This window comes from Bombina bombina, chromosome 6 (assembly GCF_027579735.1).
Source record: "Bombina bombina isolate aBomBom1 chromosome 6, aBomBom1.pri, whole genome shotgun sequence".
In the NCBI taxonomy this organism is placed as follows: domain Eukaryota; kingdom Metazoa; phylum Chordata; class Amphibia; order Anura; family Bombinatoridae; genus Bombina; species Bombina bombina.
In genome coordinates, this window is record NC_069504.1 from 119,512,265 (window position 1) to 119,530,043 (window position 17,779).

The 17,779-nt window shown below is 34.0% G+C and overlaps 1 protein-coding gene across 1 annotated transcript in view; it reads right to left on the bottom strand.

Moving 5' to 3' along the window:
- Window positions 1-16,747, bottom strand: part of LOC128664341 (mucin-19-like) — a 138,813-nt gene extending 122,066 nt beyond the window's left edge. Inside the window, exons 1-6 of the mRNA XM_053719180.1 lie at window positions 16,680-16,747; window positions 16,241-16,346; window positions 9,589-9,609; window positions 5,358-5,494; window positions 4,425-4,501; window positions 3,771-3,969 (exon numbers count right to left, since the gene is read on the bottom strand). Of these exons, the coding sequence (XP_053575155.1) occupies window positions 3,771-3,969; window positions 4,425-4,501; window positions 5,358-5,494; window positions 9,589-9,609; window positions 16,241-16,346; window positions 16,680-16,747 (608 nt within the window). The remainder of the gene's footprint in view (window positions 1-3,770; window positions 3,970-4,424; window positions 4,502-5,357; window positions 5,495-9,588; window positions 9,610-16,240; window positions 16,347-16,679) is intronic.
- Between the last annotated feature and the right edge of the window lie 1,032 nt (window positions 16,748-17,779).

Here is a 17,779-nt window from a genome sequence, read left to right on the forward strand (position 1 = left end):
TACTGGTATAAAGAAAAAGAGATGTATATTTTTTGAACTTTGATTATAAAAGAAACAAATTTAAAAGAAATTACATTGTAAGGTTTGTTCACAGTATATCTGATGTATAATCCTACAGCTAAAAATATTTAGGCATATTTGGCAAACAATCAACATTTTACTCATTTCTGTGACCTTTCTTTTAGTCTCATGAATAATTTTCTCTTTGTATGAACTGAGCAGTTTTGACAGTTGAGATGCTGGCGCCAGTTTTCTCTACCATACTTTTTAAATGTTGCTTTTATATTGTATGTCCTGATTAATATACAAGTGAACACGACAACATTAAAGGGACATGTAACCTAAAATTTTTCTTTTGTGATTTATATAGATCATTTTAAACAACTTTAGAATTTATTTTTTATTATAAAATGTGCTTAATTCTCTTTGTATCATTTGTTGAAGGGGCAGCAATGCATTACAAGCTGCTAGCTGTACATATTGAGTGAGCCAAAGGCATATTTATTCAGGCACCATTGAGCAGCTTGTCATCCTGAGTGCATTGCTGATCCTGAGCCTACCTAGGTATGCTATTAAATAAAGAATACCAAGAGAAATAAGCAAATTAGATAACAAATAAGTAAATTGGAATTTTGTTTAAATTTGCATGCCCTGTCTGAATCATGATAATTTTGACGTTACTGTCCCTTTAAGAGACATTATTTATGCAGAGTATGCATTTTGCTTTATCTTCTTCTATTTCACTTCTAGGATATTTGAAAACCTTCAAAGTAAAAACCCATATACACAAATGTAAAGGTAGTACTGTACAAGATCTAAGCAGTTTCATTTTGGTATTTAATATAGTGGAAATCAAGCATACTACTGTACAAAGTGTTTAAAGCAATGGCACAAGTATATAGTTATTATTCTAGGTACATGTCTAATTAAGATGATACAACTTGCATAACATTTTATTAAATCAACATACACACCCTATGGACATTACAAAGATTGCATATATATTGTGTTTACAGTTGCAGAATGGATACATGATTTAATAATATACTGTATAGTTAAAATATTTTACCTGGAGCGTTGGGTGCAGTCTCTGTTAAATAATAAACATGTAGACAAATTAACAGTTAATTTAATCAAATTAAGAAGATAGCATTATAACAGCTACTACTATAAAGATGCACTGATGTATATTTAAAAAAAATTATATTTCCAGACTTTTCAAATTCTCTATTTCCCTGTCCAAAGCTATGATGAAGTTAGTGCTTAGGGGTCAGGGTACCAAGACACACTCTTTGACCAGCGCTTACCACTTCTGCTTCCTGGAACTGATGCAGAGAGCACCAATTTAACTGAGCCTCTATTTTAAAAAAATAATTATACTTGATAAGGTGCATGTTTTTTTCTTGGAACTGTTTAAAAGTTCTCCAGGTCTAAACTGAGATCTATGTATATATATATATATATATATATATATATATATATATATATATATATATATATATATATATATATATATATATATATATATATTTACAGTTGCAGAGTGGATACATTCTATAATAATATAGTATATAGTACAAAAAAATGACCAAATTACAAGCGGAGCACAATATTGCGCTTATGCGAGCAAGATATCTGTGCTCCACTCAGTAATATCAATGCACGTAAATGAATGAAATAAAGATGATCATATATTTTTCTTATGTTAATGTACTGTCACTTGTAATGGCTGGTTATTTAAAATGTGCCACTTTACAGGCGCACGTTAAGATAGCGCTCAACTTGTAATCTCGGCCAAAATATTTTACCTGGAGCTTTGGGTTTAGTCTTTGTTAAATAATAAATATGTAGAAAATTAACAAATAATGTAATAAAAATCTAATTTATTAGTATGAAGTTGCATGTATGTATTTCACCTTATGCTGTAAGTCTGCAGAAATTTGTGTTAATATACTTGTTTCTTAAATTAAACTTAACATATATACTGTTTTGCATTGATAACCTATAGTTGACAAATATTATACATAGCTGTCCATTTATCCTTCTTTGCAATTGACAAATTAAGGTGTATTACAAGGCAGATTTGAATTTTACAGATTTTATTTCTTATTGATATGGGGATGTTGAAAAAGAAACTACAGTCAGTTGAGACATGGGTTGAGGCTGCCTATCACCTTTTGGGAAAGCTTAAAAGTTTTGATTTGCTGAAGCCAGTGACAGTGCATAAGTCTTCAATACATGGTTTTGATTTGCTGAAGTAAGTGACAGTGCAAAAGTCCTCAACACATGGTTGATATGCTCGTTTTTTTGTTTTTTTTGCCTGTTTGTGCAAATTAACTGTATCAACTGTGCTCTAATATTGGTTCTCTTACTGAATTTTGCAGTAAAATAATATGCCATTAAATAAAACAACTTTCTGCTTTAACACATTGTTTACTATACATTAACAAAATATAAACAGTTCATTAAAGGAAAAAAAAACTGTACATGCATTCTGTTCACACAAATTAAAGATCTTACAATGTATTGAAAGTATGTGAAATGCTTACCATTTTTTTCATTAGATCCTGTATTATAATTTAAAAAAAAAAAAAAAAAAAAAATTAAATACTATTCTATCATTCTAACATAACATGTTTATAACATCTAGCTGGAGAGAGCACAGTTTATTTAAAATATAGAATATTAGCAAAACAAGTTACAATTTATTTATATTGTAATTATGTGGGGGTAATTAGTTGATAGATAGACAGATTGATAGATAGACAGACATACATGTAGACAGATAGACAGGCAGACAGTAAGATAGGTAGATGCTTGCCTGATAAATGTATTAGCTTCATGATGTTTAGAGTCCACCAACCATCACATGTGGGATACAATTCCTGTCCACCAGGAGGAGGCAAAACACATCTACAACTCCTAGCTTTGCTCCACCCCACCTCTCTGAACGCCCCTCTCTCAGTTATATACAGCAAATTATTGAATGAAAGTGAGAAGTCAGGGAAGGACCAAAAATAAAACAAATTAAGTGTAAAACTGGAGATGCTGACAACTGAAGTAAAATAAAATAAAGTAGTGGGTCATGGACTCCTACCATCATGAAAGAAAGAAATGTGTCAGAAAACAATAAATTATGTTTTCTTTCATGATGGTGAGAGTCCATGAATCATCAAATAAGGAATCCAATACCCAAGACGGGAAGTCTAAAAACCACCAACATATGACATGACTAAGAACTTAAAGGGTCACTAAACCCAAAATCTTTATTTCATGATTCAGATAGAACATACAAATTTAAACAACATTACAATTTACTTCTATTATTTATTTTGCTTCATTTTTTAGATATCCTTATTTGAAGAAAAAGCAATGCATATGGGTGAGCCAATCACATGAGGCTTCTATGTGCAGCAACCAATCAGCAGCTACTGAGCATATCTAGATATGCTTTTCATCAAAGAATATCAAGAGAATAAAACAAATGAGATAATAGAAGTAAATTAGAAAGATGTTTAAAATTGCATTCTCTTTCTAAATCATGAAAGAAAAAATGTGGGTTTCATGTCCCTTTAAGGCAAGTGTATTATTGATCAGTCGCCACAGCCTGCATAACGTTTCTACAAAAGGCTATCTCAGTTGAGACATGAACATCAAAATTATAAATCTTAGAGAATGTTTGTAATGAAAAATCAGCTTTACAAATTTGGTTGGATGAAGGATTATAAAAAAGGGCCAATAAGCAGTAATATGTTCAAAAGGGCACTTACCTGCTACCGGATAGGACTTTTTGATCAACGCCATAATCCAGGCTGCTAAAGTTGTAGCTGTAAGCTTGTGATGCTTGTGGTGTCCCAAAAGGGAACAAAGAAGGCAGAAGAAAATCTAATAGACTTAGCTTAGTTGCATCCCCATAAAACTTAAGAACCAGAACAGCATCAATAAGCTGCTCCTTAGCATTATTAGGTGCTGAAGACAAGGAATGTAATACAATTTCATGATTAATAATGGTCCTAGATAAAACTATTGGAAGTAAGGAGCAGTTTGTTCTAAGAACAGTCTTACTTTGATGAAAGAGGAGACTTACAGTACAGAACAGAAATCTCAGAAATACAATGGGTGAACGAAACAGCTAGCAGAATGAGAATCTTCCAGGTCAAGTGCAGAAGATCTAGACAGTGCATAGTTCCCAAAGGAGGGGCTTGAAGAACACAGGTGTAATCACAGTTTAAAAGACAGGTTTGGTACAGATCTGGATAAAAGTCTGAATATTAGAGATTTTAGAAACTTACCTATAAAAAAAAATAGTCAGGCAAAAACCCGACACTTCATAGAAGTGGCAAATCAACCACTCTCCAACCCTTTCCTGAGAAACTCTAGAATTATAGGAATCCAAAAATCCAAAATATTTTTTATCTGCATACTATCAGGCACATATATGGTAGATGTGTCTGGTAACAGAGATTTAATTGTCACACCATCAAAGCTAAGGTCCAAAAATCTTAATAAAATAAAGGACCATTAGAAAAAATGTCTCTTCTGAGAGGAAGGTAACACGGAGGGTAAAAAGACATTAGTACTTGGTCTGCATATCAGGTTCTGCAATGTCAAGTTAGAGGAATCAGAATCATTACTGTTCTGCTTAATTTTGGCTATCACTCCGGATAGCAGCACAAACATGGGAAAATGTACATCTGTATGAACAATCAAGGCATAACTAAGGCATCCATCAAAATAAAATGAGGCTCTGAACCTGGCACAGTAACAGAAAGCTTGTGGTTCGAATGGGAAGTCATAAGGTCTATCTCTGCTCTTCCCCAGTGCTTCACAATCAGGTTAAAGGGACAGTAAACGTTCAGAATAATGTTATGTAATTCTGCACACAGTGCAAAATTATATAACATTACTTTAGCGGTAACTTAAAAAATTTAAAGTATTTCCACATTTTGAAGTGTAAAGTTGGACTCCGCTTCAGGATCTACTGAGCGGGTCTTGGATATCCAAAGCGCTTTGCGGGCTTGCTGGCTAGTCACAGCATTGCCCGATCTCGCTATTGGGATAATGTAGCTTGCTCCCTCTCTGGTCTAGTAGCAGGAGTGAGCTACATTTAGTCCAATAGCGCAACAGGGTGTGCTGTGACTAGACAGCAAGCCCGCGAATCGCTTAGGATATTCAAAACCCGCTCAGTAGATCCTGGAGCGGAGTGCAACTTTACACTTCAAAATGTGGAAATACTTTTAATTTTTTAAGTTACCGCTAAAGTAATGTTATATAATTTTGCACTGTGTGCAGAATTACATAACATTAATCTGAACGTTTACGGTCCCTTTAAAACTTCCTTATATAAGGACCTTTACCCCAGATGTAGCTGTTGGTAAATGAGAAAGTTGTTGACTCCAGTAACATGAATGGCAGAGATAATACTCTGATGAGTCTCTGACCACCTGATGATGCAAGACAGCATCCTCAACACAGAGGAACTGTGAATGCCATCCTGATGATTGACATAAGAAATGGCTGGGACTGGTTGTAACTGAATGAAATGTTCCTTTCAGAGAATAGGCCAACTTTGCAAATCTCCTGATATCACTTAGATTTCCACAATGTTGATATGTAACCCTGGCTCCCAAGAATGCCAAACTCCCTTCACCCCCAGAGACCAGGTGCAAAAAGGATTTACCGTATCAGCAGACCAAGATTTTAGCAATAAAGCACAACTAGCTAAAACATAAATGTTATTATTTTTAACATTAATGCGAACCATTTCATGTGCAGCATCACAAATATAGCTGTTAAAATCAGCTTAATTTGACCATGGATATCATCCGCGGAACCTTCTCTAGATGCAACATCAGAGATGGCAGCCACAATGCAGGCCATACAGTGAGCAGAGTAAAATGCACAGCCCCCCAACTGAAAGAAGTATATATGTAAACCTTTAAGATTACTATCCACTAGGTTTTTTAAGGAGGTGCTAAGCTCTACAGCAACTTTCTAATGCTTGGGGGCATTAAGGGATTCCCCAATGCCTCACAATAAATTTATGGCTGTTAAACAAATAATAAATTTCCTAAAAATGTCTAGTAGCACAGGGCTAGATTTAAGTAAAGTTGCAGGGTACCTGCTGTTCTTCCCTTTCTGGGGGCACACAAACTAGAGCAAAAAGTTGCCTAGCTAAAGTGGAGAAAGCTCTGTCAACCTTAGGACTGTCTCCCAAACCTCTAGATTAGAGGCAGAAAATGGAAGCAAACTCTTAAACCTAGCTAAAGGAACAAAGATGTCCACTAGCTTGTTCCACTCCTTAGGCAACAACTCAGATACTGATTCAGGTATAGGGAGGGTAGAAGATTGTGTTAGAGTAGACTTAACAAATCTATCCAACACCTTGGGATTAGTTTTGTTAGGGTTATTAGGCTCATCCACCTCCAATGAATTTCTCTTAGTAGGGCATGTATATGCACTAAACTTTAATAAAAGGGCACATCCTCACCCACTGATTCTAGGAGGTTGTCCTGAGACTCAGCAACTAAATCCTCATCAATGGAACAGCTTAAATAAACCATCCCCTTTCTATATTTAATGGAACTAGACACATCACTGTATATAAGTGACCCAGAGGTGAACTATTTGTAAAAATGACCTCAACTGCATGCATACGTCTGAAGGAGGCATAGCAGCCATAAGTTCCACTATAGCAGAAAGTATGTAGTCCTTAAAATAAGGTCAAACTCAGTAGAACCCCAGATGATCAATACTGTGGGACAATACACATCTGGCCTCCATGATAGATAAGTAATGCAGATAACCCCTTGTCTATGATTACAAATATGCTCAGTGTATGAATCACAACTGAGATAGTGTAAACACGGGCACAGATTTTTTTTATGATTGCAGAAATATTAGTAGCTTACATGATCAGGGGATCTGCCTCATCCTCAGTTATCCTCCAGGGACCCAAGGCAGAACTTAGTGTGAAAAAACCCAGAGGGAAGAGAAAAATTGATAACTCACTAGCAAATAAAAACTTGCCGAACAGTTTTAAATAAGCATAACATCGCACACAGCACTCTTAAAAAAGAAGTATTAACACATATAAAATAATTAAATGCTCTGAAATTCTGAAGAATGCCTCACCACCCCACAGATTTCTAACAGTTAATGACCACCCAACTCAGAAAGAAGTGCCTGAAATGGTGTTTAATAGCCTCGGGTCATTTGAATACTACGTCTAGCTAATCCAGAAATAGCCAGAGGTTAGTGAAAGGAGAAATTACTATTTACCTGCAGTACCTTCCTCTACCTTAAAATTCAGCTGCATTATAACTGCAGTCTGTATTAAGTAAAAATGCCCACTGAGACCCCTTTATTTACAGCTGAAGTGTTATCAATCTCTCTGTCTATGAGAAATATTTGATGGGGGAAATGGGTCTCAAATTGGTTACAGTATTTCTATCAATGACATGAAGACTGGTGCAAGTCAAAATATTACCTACTCCATGCTGAAGGCAAAATATTACTGTGCGTGATGGGGGACTGATGGGAAATGGGGTGTAATATAGGAAGTGTTTTGCCTCCTTCTGGTGGACAGGTAATATCCCTACATTTGATGATTTGTGGACTCTTATTATCCTATAGATGAAAGATAGGTAGACAGATAGACAGATAGATAGATAAATAGATAAATGTTAATGCTTCATTATATCCTCAGTATATATTTGGCATTGTCAATTATTAGTGACCCCCTTCTATAAACTGCTCATGGTCTCTGGCTTTATATAACTTTTTTCTTTTCTTTTTTTCCCCTGAAGAATATAAATATAATGTAGGAAACCTATGAGCCTCAAGCTCTTGGTTGTTTAAAAAAGATGGTGCTTTAGTATGTAATGTTTTTTGTTTTCTTACAAATTAAAGTTAATTAAAAGTGTTTTACCATTGAGTTTAATAAACAGTTTTTTTCAAAAACAAATACCCAAAAACAGGAAGAATGAGAATACACAGTAATTAATAGTAATAATTTGGTGTAGACCATTAGCAAAAAGTTATAGCAAACAAAACAAAATAAGAATATAGTGGGAAATAAAAATTGCCACCAAAAATAAAGGGTATACAATACTTTACATTTACATGGTGGTATTTCTACTACTAGTGTGGTATTCTTTTAAGATAATCCCCAACAAACATAAATACTGGTGAACTTTAAATGCATTTTAATTTTACTATTAGCAATTGTAGTGGAAGAGCTAAGCTAAAAACCTATAATACAAGTAAAATTTCAAGCATGTATGCATTTAATTATTATCTTTTTAATTACCTGATCGTTCAAATGACCCTACAGAGACAGAAAGACAGTTAAAGGGACATGAAACCCAATTTTTTTCTTTCATGATTTAGAAAGAGCATGTCATTTTAAACAACTTTCAAATTTACTTCTATTATCTAATTTGCTTCATTCCCTTGATATCACTTGCTGAAAAGCATATCTAGATATGCTCAGTAGCTCCTGATTGGTTGCTGCACATAAAGGCCTTGTGTGATTGACTCACACATGTACATTGCTATTTCTTCAACAAAGGATATCTAAAGAATTGAGCAAATTAGATAATAGAAGTAAATTGGAAAGTTGTTTAAAATTGCATGCTCTATCTGAATCATGAAAGTTTAATTTTGACAAGACTGTCCCTTTAAAGATTAATAAACAGTAGAATCAACCATATGGTGTAATTATATATATATATATATATATAAATATATATATATATATATATATATATATATATATATATATATATATATAGGGAAATCATACATTATATTATCTTAAAGATATATTTCAAATACAATGCAAGGTAATGATAATGTCATTTGCTGAATTGAATACGGTACTAAATTTCTTTGTATGGATTTTTTATAATTGTGCTAGAAAGCAACTGCAAGAAAAGACACTGTAGTTACACTGTAGCTTTAATCCTTATAATACAATAAATATTTCCAATATTTTAGCATAGAATTGTTTAATTGTATTTCTAATTGACAAGCAAGAGAGTGGTTTGGAGTGCACTCAAAATAATAGAAAATAGATATAATTAGGAAAGTGCAGCAATCATAAATAGTTAATGGAAAAAACAGTAAACAGGAGTTATTAAAAACTGCTATCATTTTAATTATTTAAAACTTCATATGACCCTACAAATGTAAAAAAAAGTAAATTAAAAATATATAAATATGTGAATCAAACATATTTGTGTAATATACAAATATATGTCTAAATCAGTCATTTCTAAAAAAAAAAATGTAAATGACTCTCAGAAAATAATGTTATAAAAGGGTCTAGTAAAAAGCTGAAAAAGAGAAAATGGGCTAGATGTTTTTTTCCCTAACTTCCTGAAAAATCTGAAAGCAAATGAAAGAAGTGATAGAGAGAATAGTTGTAGTTGGAAAGTAAATTTGGATTACGAGTGATCTTTATAATTGGAGTGATAACACACTCACACACAGACAAACAATATAAATAATTAGAAAGTTTGAAGACAATAGAAATAGTTAAACTATTTTTTTTTCTCTAATAGAATTTGTTGAAACATTTCTTACCCTTTTGAGCTGATCCAGGACCTATAATTAAGATTAAAAAAATAATAATTATATTTTATATTTTGAGGAAGGCAGTCTTTGTGTGACTATTTTTATGTGTATGTGTACACACATGAGAGAATGAAAGAGAAAGAACCGGGGTAAAGAATGTGTTCACAACAATTCTTCAGTTTTTTCTATTTAAACTTTAACATCCTTAAAATACTAAATTTCTAGTTTTAAAAAGGAACATTAGATAAATAATAAAAAATATATACATATTCTGTAGCTATATGTTAAATTATGAATTTTAACAGTCTTGTCTTATCTGCCTTTCCAAAGATAGATGTATTATACAATGGCAAGAAAAAGTATGTGAACCCTTTTGAAATTATTGCATTTTTGTATAAAAACCTGGTTTAATGTCCATCTATGTTACAATAATCAACAAATTCAATCTGTTTTACTAATAACACACAATCTATTGTATTGTTCTTGTATATAGTAAATATATCATTCAAATATTCACAGGATAAATTGGAAAAAGTATGTGAAACCCTAGGCTAATGACTTTAACAAAAGCTAATTCAATTTGGAAATTGGCAAAACGTGTGTCAAATTATTAAAATGAGATTGGAGGTGTGGGTTTGAGCTACTTTGGGGTTAAAATGTTATCTCGAAGAGCTTAGATATTTATCTGTCCACTGTTAGACAAATTGTCTATTAATGGAGATGATTTAATACTGTGTCTACTCTCCCTATAAGTGGCCGTCTAGCCAAGATGACTCAAAGGGCACACCGCACAATGCTCAATAAGGTAAAAAAAAGAACCCTAGAGTGACAGCTGAAAACATCAAGAATTCATTGGAACTGGTTAACATCTTTGTTCATGAGTCTAATATATGGAAAACATTGAATAGGCATGGTGTCCATGGCAGGACACCACAAAGAAAACTGTTGCTTACCCAAAAAAATTTGTTGCATGTCTGAAGTTTGCCAAAGACTACCTTGACACTCCCCAATGCTACTAGGAAAATGTTTTGTCGATTGAAGAAACTAAGGTTGAGTTGTTTGGGAAGAACATGAAGCACTATGTATGGCCTAAAAATGGCACTGCATATCAAAATGAAAACATCACCCCAATGGTTAAAGTAAAAGTATACACCAATTTTCGATAACTGCATGTAATAGACACTACTATAAAAAAGAATATACACAGATACTGAACAAAAAATCTTGTATAAAACCTTATTAAAACTTACTTAGAAGCTCTCAATTTAGCACTGTTGATGAGGGTAGACTGGGACACCCACTGAAATAGGCTGAGAAAGCAGGAAGAGCAGAAACCCCCCTAATCCATCCCCTGTATATGAAATGACTCATTAGACAAACAGCAGTAAGCAGGAAAATGTAGATGTCAGTATATATCTAAAACTTTGGGTCTTGATTAGGAGTCTGAAAATCAGCACACCATAAAGATGCTTTAGAATGACATCAAGAGAGCTGTGCACACCAGATATCCTAAGAGTATGGCTGATCTGAAGCAGTCCTTTGAGGAAGATTGGTAAACAAAATTGCTCCTGATTGTTGCACAGTTCTAATCTGTAGCTACCGGTAATGTTTGGTTGAGGTGATTGATGCCAAAGGAGGATCAACTAGGTATTAAATCCAAGTGTTCACTTACTTTAGCCTCAGTAATTTGAATATTTAATGGGATGTGTTTAATAAAGACATGAACGATTATAATTGGTTGTGTGTTGTTAGTTAAGCACATTCTGTTTGTCTATTACATTTTATTACCAATTCATGCAGAAAACCAATTCATTCCAAATGATTCACATACTTTTTCTTGTCACTGTATTTCAGAATTACATATCCTGCTTATACTATCAAGAACTGTTTATTATATAGCAAATGAAGATAATTTAAAAAATATAAAATAGATCTGTAAAATAACTGTCTTTTTATATGATCTTTTCATTATAATTTTAAACAAAATTAGAATTAGTTGATAGATTATTTATTCATAATTTGCTATACTAACATTTGTCCCATTTTGCTTTTATAAATGTATATAAATATCATGTTTGTGGTCAATTTCAGTGTACAGTAAGTAAAGTATTTTCTATAATCAAAACAGTTTTACATACTGACAATATATATTCAATAAAAAATATACAAACAAGGTGAACATATTTGATCTGTTTTAATATATTTGTTTTAAGTCTCAAGATATATTTTTTCAAATTTATGTATTTCGTTTGTGAAACTATAGAATGTCTCCAACTCTAGTAGACAATAACTAGTGAATATTTTATGGAATATTTTTGGTAACTCAAAACTATGTGAAATAACAACAATAATAACAATATACATTATAAATGGCATATTAAAGAGACCAAGAATGGGCAGAGTCACAAAGACCAAGCTACAGGTTTATAAGATAAGGCATTTTCAAAGGCCTTTTCAACGGCATCAAAGACAGATCAGAACCTGAGGGTAATGAAATAAGTGTTAAAGAGTATAGATGGAGGTGAATTTGGGTCAAGAGGTATTTTTTAGGATAGGAGTTATAACAGATTGCTTTAGGGATCAGGGGAATGTATCACCAGAAATATGCTAAATAGACAAATTAATATAAGATAAATTATATAGAAGGCCTTGACAAACTGTGAAAATGAAACAAAGACACGTCATGTCACTTAAAATTCCAATATTTATAGGAAACATGCTAGAAATGTTTTTTTGAGTCCAGAGATGCATATGATACAATTCCCTGACACAGTCTGGCAATAGCTGGAGCCGGAAAGACTAAATATATACCAGGTTTAATTTAAACAAGTTCAAAATTATTTTAAAGAAATGAGAGAAATTGGTAACTTACCAAAAAAACAAAAGTTATTCAATTTGAAAAGGAGGCGCAGGTAGAGTCCAAATATTTTTTTTACATTAACACAACTATTCTATTTGAAAATTAATCTAACTTGTTCATAATTGGTACTTAATTAGATTAATTTACGTTAATTATATCATAGAGCATGAGAAATAAGTTTACAAGCATGTTTACTAGTTTTTTCAACTAATCCAGAGCCTATAATTAAGTAAAATAGAAAACTTTATATTTGATATTTTAATATTTAGATGGTGTTTTTGTCTTTCAAATAAATTAAAATCTTAAAAATAGAATATGATTTTATAGTTTATAAAAGCTAAATTAAATAATGTATTTGTTTAGCTATGTGCTAAACAATTTTTTTTTTACTAAAATAGATATTTTTGATTTCAGTCAGATTAACTAGAACTGTGTATATATAAGAAAGCATGTTCACACAAAAAATTGAACAGATCTGCAAAATCCATACCTTTTTTCTTATTTGGTCCTGCAATTATAATTTAAAAAAAATCATAATTAGTTGATTTAAATAGCTGAACCTGAATTATAGTCTATAAAAACAGTATTAAAATATATTTTAATGGTTATTTTAAGTTATATGCTAAAATATCAATTGTAATATAATCCTGTACTGTGTGCCTTTTATTAAAAAAGATAGAAACTTAGAAAAAAAGATGATGGTAAATAAGAACCAAAAGGCCCATTAAATCTACTTATATTACTTGTGCAGTGTAAACTTACTTATTACTTAGGAAAGACTTATGTGTGTCCTAGACATTTTTTAATTTGTTTATGTTCCATGAAGTAAACACCCTTTCTGTAAAAAGCATAATGCTTCCTCATATTTCTCCTGAACCTGCCACCCTCTAACTTGACTGTGTCCTTTGCTTGGCATTCCTTCCTTGCTTGTTTACCCTAACTAGTACTGTTGCTATAAACAAGATTTACATTTTTAAAAGAATACAGAACATATCTGCAAAGGGCTTACCTTTTTTCTTATTTGATCCTGTAATTACAATTTAATACATTTGAATTAGTTGATTTATATAATATTTTCATTATTACTTTATTATACTAATATTTTGTTCCATTTTGCCTTTATCAATGTGAAAAATGAATGTTTTTATTTATATTCAAAGTATATTAATGATGTTATACAAATTTTATTATACTAAAGTAGTGTTTAATCAAAATGATCTGAAGATTTTGTGTATATATAATTTTTACAAAAATCAAGATTTTTAGGTATCATTAGTTTTCTCTTTAATAGAATATGTATTTCAATTGCTTAAAGTGAATGTAAACTTTCATCAATTAGTGCCTGTTTTTAAAAAATACTATTAAAAACAGGGGCACTTTCATTTATGTAAGTTTACATTGCACTGTATTTTTAAAAATACTTACCTTTTACTTCTTCAAAGCCGGATTGGCATCCCCCGCCTGCAGGTCCTATGTAAATACGTCACCAATGATGAAACCGACTTCCTCCAATCATGGCTTCCCCCCCAGAGCGTCCATCTCATGAAGCCCTGCCGTGATTGGAGGAACCCAGTTTTGTCATTGGTGACGTATTTACAGAGGACCTGCAGGCGGGGGATGCCGATCCGGCTTTGAAGAAGTAAAAGGTAAGTATTTTTAAAATACGGTGCAATGTAAACTTTCATCAATGAAAGGGCCCCTGTTTTTAATAGTATATTTAAAAATTGGGCACTAATTGATGAAAGTTTACATTCACTTTAACCTGAGAATATTTCCAAGACTTGAATATTTTCAAGAACTGATGTTATGGCTGGGCTTCCGGGGAGGAGCGTGAGAGAACACACGCGCGCTCTGAGCTCTGCGCATCAAGCAGCAGAGAGTTTTTGCATCACCCCAGCTTCTGGTCCCCGTTGGCAGCTCTGATTGCGGACGCCTTGGGGAGACAGAGTTTACGGAGCACTACGGAAGCCGGCGTAAACCGCCAAGGTCAGGTGGTACTGACCGCATCCATTCACTCACTCTTGCTGGCAGAGGAAAAGCCTGTGGAGGAACCCCTTCAGCTGACGCGGAGCAGCAACAGAGGAGGAAGGTGTCGGCTCCATCCCAGGTCCTTACTAAGACGTAAGCGTGACAAGTGCGGCAAATACAGCAAGGGCCGACTCTATTACGGCCCCACGGGAGGTTGGCGCGAACGGGAGGTGTCTCGTTTGGATCGATGTCCGTGTGAGGGTGACGGAACTAACACATGAGCCGCAAGCCCTGAGGCAGCAAAACCGCAAGTACAATCTCATTATAAGACGGCATATAAGCCAGCACTGTATATTGTAAGCCTCATGCAAGCTGAGAGGCAGAAGGAGGCATATGGAGACATATGATGTACTAAGACTATAACAGATATAGTGTCTCTGCACATGATTTAAAGATACACTTATCAATCTTTCTTTGTACACAAGCAATGGCATATCTGAAGATCAGGTGTTTAACCGATGGGTGAGGAGGCCTATATACAGCAATACAACTTAAACAGACAGCTGCTTTGATAAAGTTATCCTTGTCTCTGGGAGTATCTTGTTACAATTTGTCAAGCTCAGAAGGTCCTATTATATATCTCTCAAACTAACTTTAATTGGAGCATATACTAAGGGTCTACTGAGAATACAGCTGGGAGGCCTAAAGAAGCTAAAGAAAGCCAAACAAATCGTTTTTTAACATTTTGAAGGCTTGTTATCCTGTTTGTTTGGCTGTTGGTACACCCTGGTTTGCTGTATTTAGCAAAGGCAAAGGCGTGCAGGTTCAAAATCTACCTGGTGGAGACAGAGGATCCAACTCTATTTGAGGTTTAAATAAAGGGTCAAAGGATTATACTGCTAAAAATACTATGAGGCATTAACTATCTATACTTTGATTACTGCAAATCTGCCTCCTGGTCCTTAGCAAGAGACAATAAGATACTTGGAGAAAGAGAGCATCGCTTTGCAGAAACAAAGAGTAGATTGGCACAGACTGAGTGCAGAATATTTGCTCATAGTGTAGGAAGTGAGGCAAAGGACTTTGACCCTGCTGATCTGCTGTTATATATTTCTTTCTGTTTACCTGTATATTTCTGCTTTGTGTTTCTGTCATTGATTGTATGTATATGTGGTTGTCTACAATAGCTGTCATATTAAGTTCTTGCGCCAGGTGTGAGTAGACAACTACTGATTTTTACCAGAGAATGCTACTGCAAAGTAGATCTGCTGAGGTTTGTGTTTGTTTGTTTTTCGTTTTTGAAGAATAACATATCAATCTGACGATACAAGTAGAAATACAATTAGCCTAATAGGCGAGGGGGTCTGAAAACTTATAATTCCCTTAAATAAGTAAAGCACTTTTGTTTTAGCTTTTTGCACATACACACAAGATTGTTTGAAGCTGTATCGGCTTCGTAGGGAGGAGCTGTTTAGAATTTGCATTGTAAGATAGAGGTCACACAACCTCAAAATATTTTTTTTTTTTTTTTTTTCTTTTCTTTCACTTTTTATTCACCTTTTGTGCATACACATGCTTATAGGTATATAGGCATATACAATATTCACTATTTGTAGTAATTTTTTACTCACGACACTTCATGGAAAGATATCTGACTAATATGAAACAAAGATCCCCAATTATGCCCGTCAAGAGAGATAAGAAAGGCAACAAGCCCTTAAATGATGCAGTAGCAGACAGTCCGTTGGAGACGGACGTTGGAGACGTCCATGATGGCCACCGCCAGCACAGACATACAGATTACGAATAATCAGTTAGCAGAACTGATCGTACCACAACTTGAGTCATTGAAAAAGATCTGGCTGGGTTGACGGTGGAAATTAGGCAGTTCTCCAGTAGGCTGACAGAGGCAGAGACTCGAATATCAGAGTTAGAAGACCTATATACCGTACAGGAAGCAAGTAACCAAAAACTTACAGATACCATTAAATCTTTGCAAAATAAAGTTGACGATCTTGAAGATAGATCGCGCCGAAACAATGTGAGGGTGGTGGGCTTGCCAGAAAATAGCGAATTTACAGATCTGTTACAATTTGCCTCCACTAGGTTACCCAGGCTATTAGGCTTGGAATTACAGGGAGATAAACTGGCGGTAGAAAGAGCACACAGGGTCGGCCCAAGCAGGACAGACGCAGATAATAAAAAACGCCCTAGAATGATAGTTATTAGATACCTGTGTTTCCAAGATAAAATTAGGGTTATGCAGCAGTACCGAAAGATTAAATCACTCACTATTGAAGGTACACAAGTACTATTATTCCAGGACTTCTCTACCGACATGACGGCTAGGAGAAGAGAAATGTCACCATATTGCTCTGCCCTTATTAAAGCAGGTATAAAGGCTAGCCTCAGGTATCCAGCAAGAATAGCTATAGAAGAGAAAGAAGGGCAAAATCTGCTAAATACCCCAGAAGAAGCTAAGACATACTGTAAAACAAAGAATATTAAGGTGTAACTAGGTAAATATACCAGCACAGTTAGGATCAAGGTAGCAAAGAGATATGTAATGAGTGGCAGTGAAGGAAAACTACCAGCTTGCATAGATATAGTTAGCTTGGGTAGTGAATGGATGCAGGTTTATTTGTTATATGTTGTGGTTTTTCCCCCCCCTCCCCCTTCCTTTTTTTTTTTTTTTTTTTTTTTTTTCTTCCCCTCCCACCCCCGGGTACCCCTCTAGAGGTGGGCTGGCCTTAGTAGTAATATAATCACAATTCTTAGATGAGTAGAATGTTGGAGGTGTATCATCTCCAGCAAAGCGCAAAGGTATTTTAAAATCAATTAAGAAACTAGATCCAGATATAATACTTTTACAGGAACTCCACTTAAAGGAAGATGAGTTAGCAAAACTTAGAGTGAATTGGATCAATGAAATAATAGCGACACCATGCACACACAGAAAGCGGGGGGTCGCAATTATATTCAGTAAAAGGATTACATATAAAATAATAAGTAAAGAAGTTGATATATCCGGCAGATTTTTGATTGTTCAAATCGAAACATCACACAAAATATGGACAATCTGCAACGTTTATGGGCCTAATGAATTTGATAGGGAATTCTGGGGCAGTATCAAGCAAAAATTAATTCCTTATTTAGGGCAGAATATAATATTAGCAGGGGACTTCAATATGGTGTTACATCCTGAAATAGACAGGTTTCGACAAAAGAGTGCTTCAAAATATAGGAAGGAGGCTAAATTTTTTAGAGAATTTTGTGCATCACTAAAATTAAAAGATATCTGGAGAACACAACATCCAGATATGAGAGAATATTCCTGTGAATCGAAATCACATAGGAACTTTTCTAGGATCG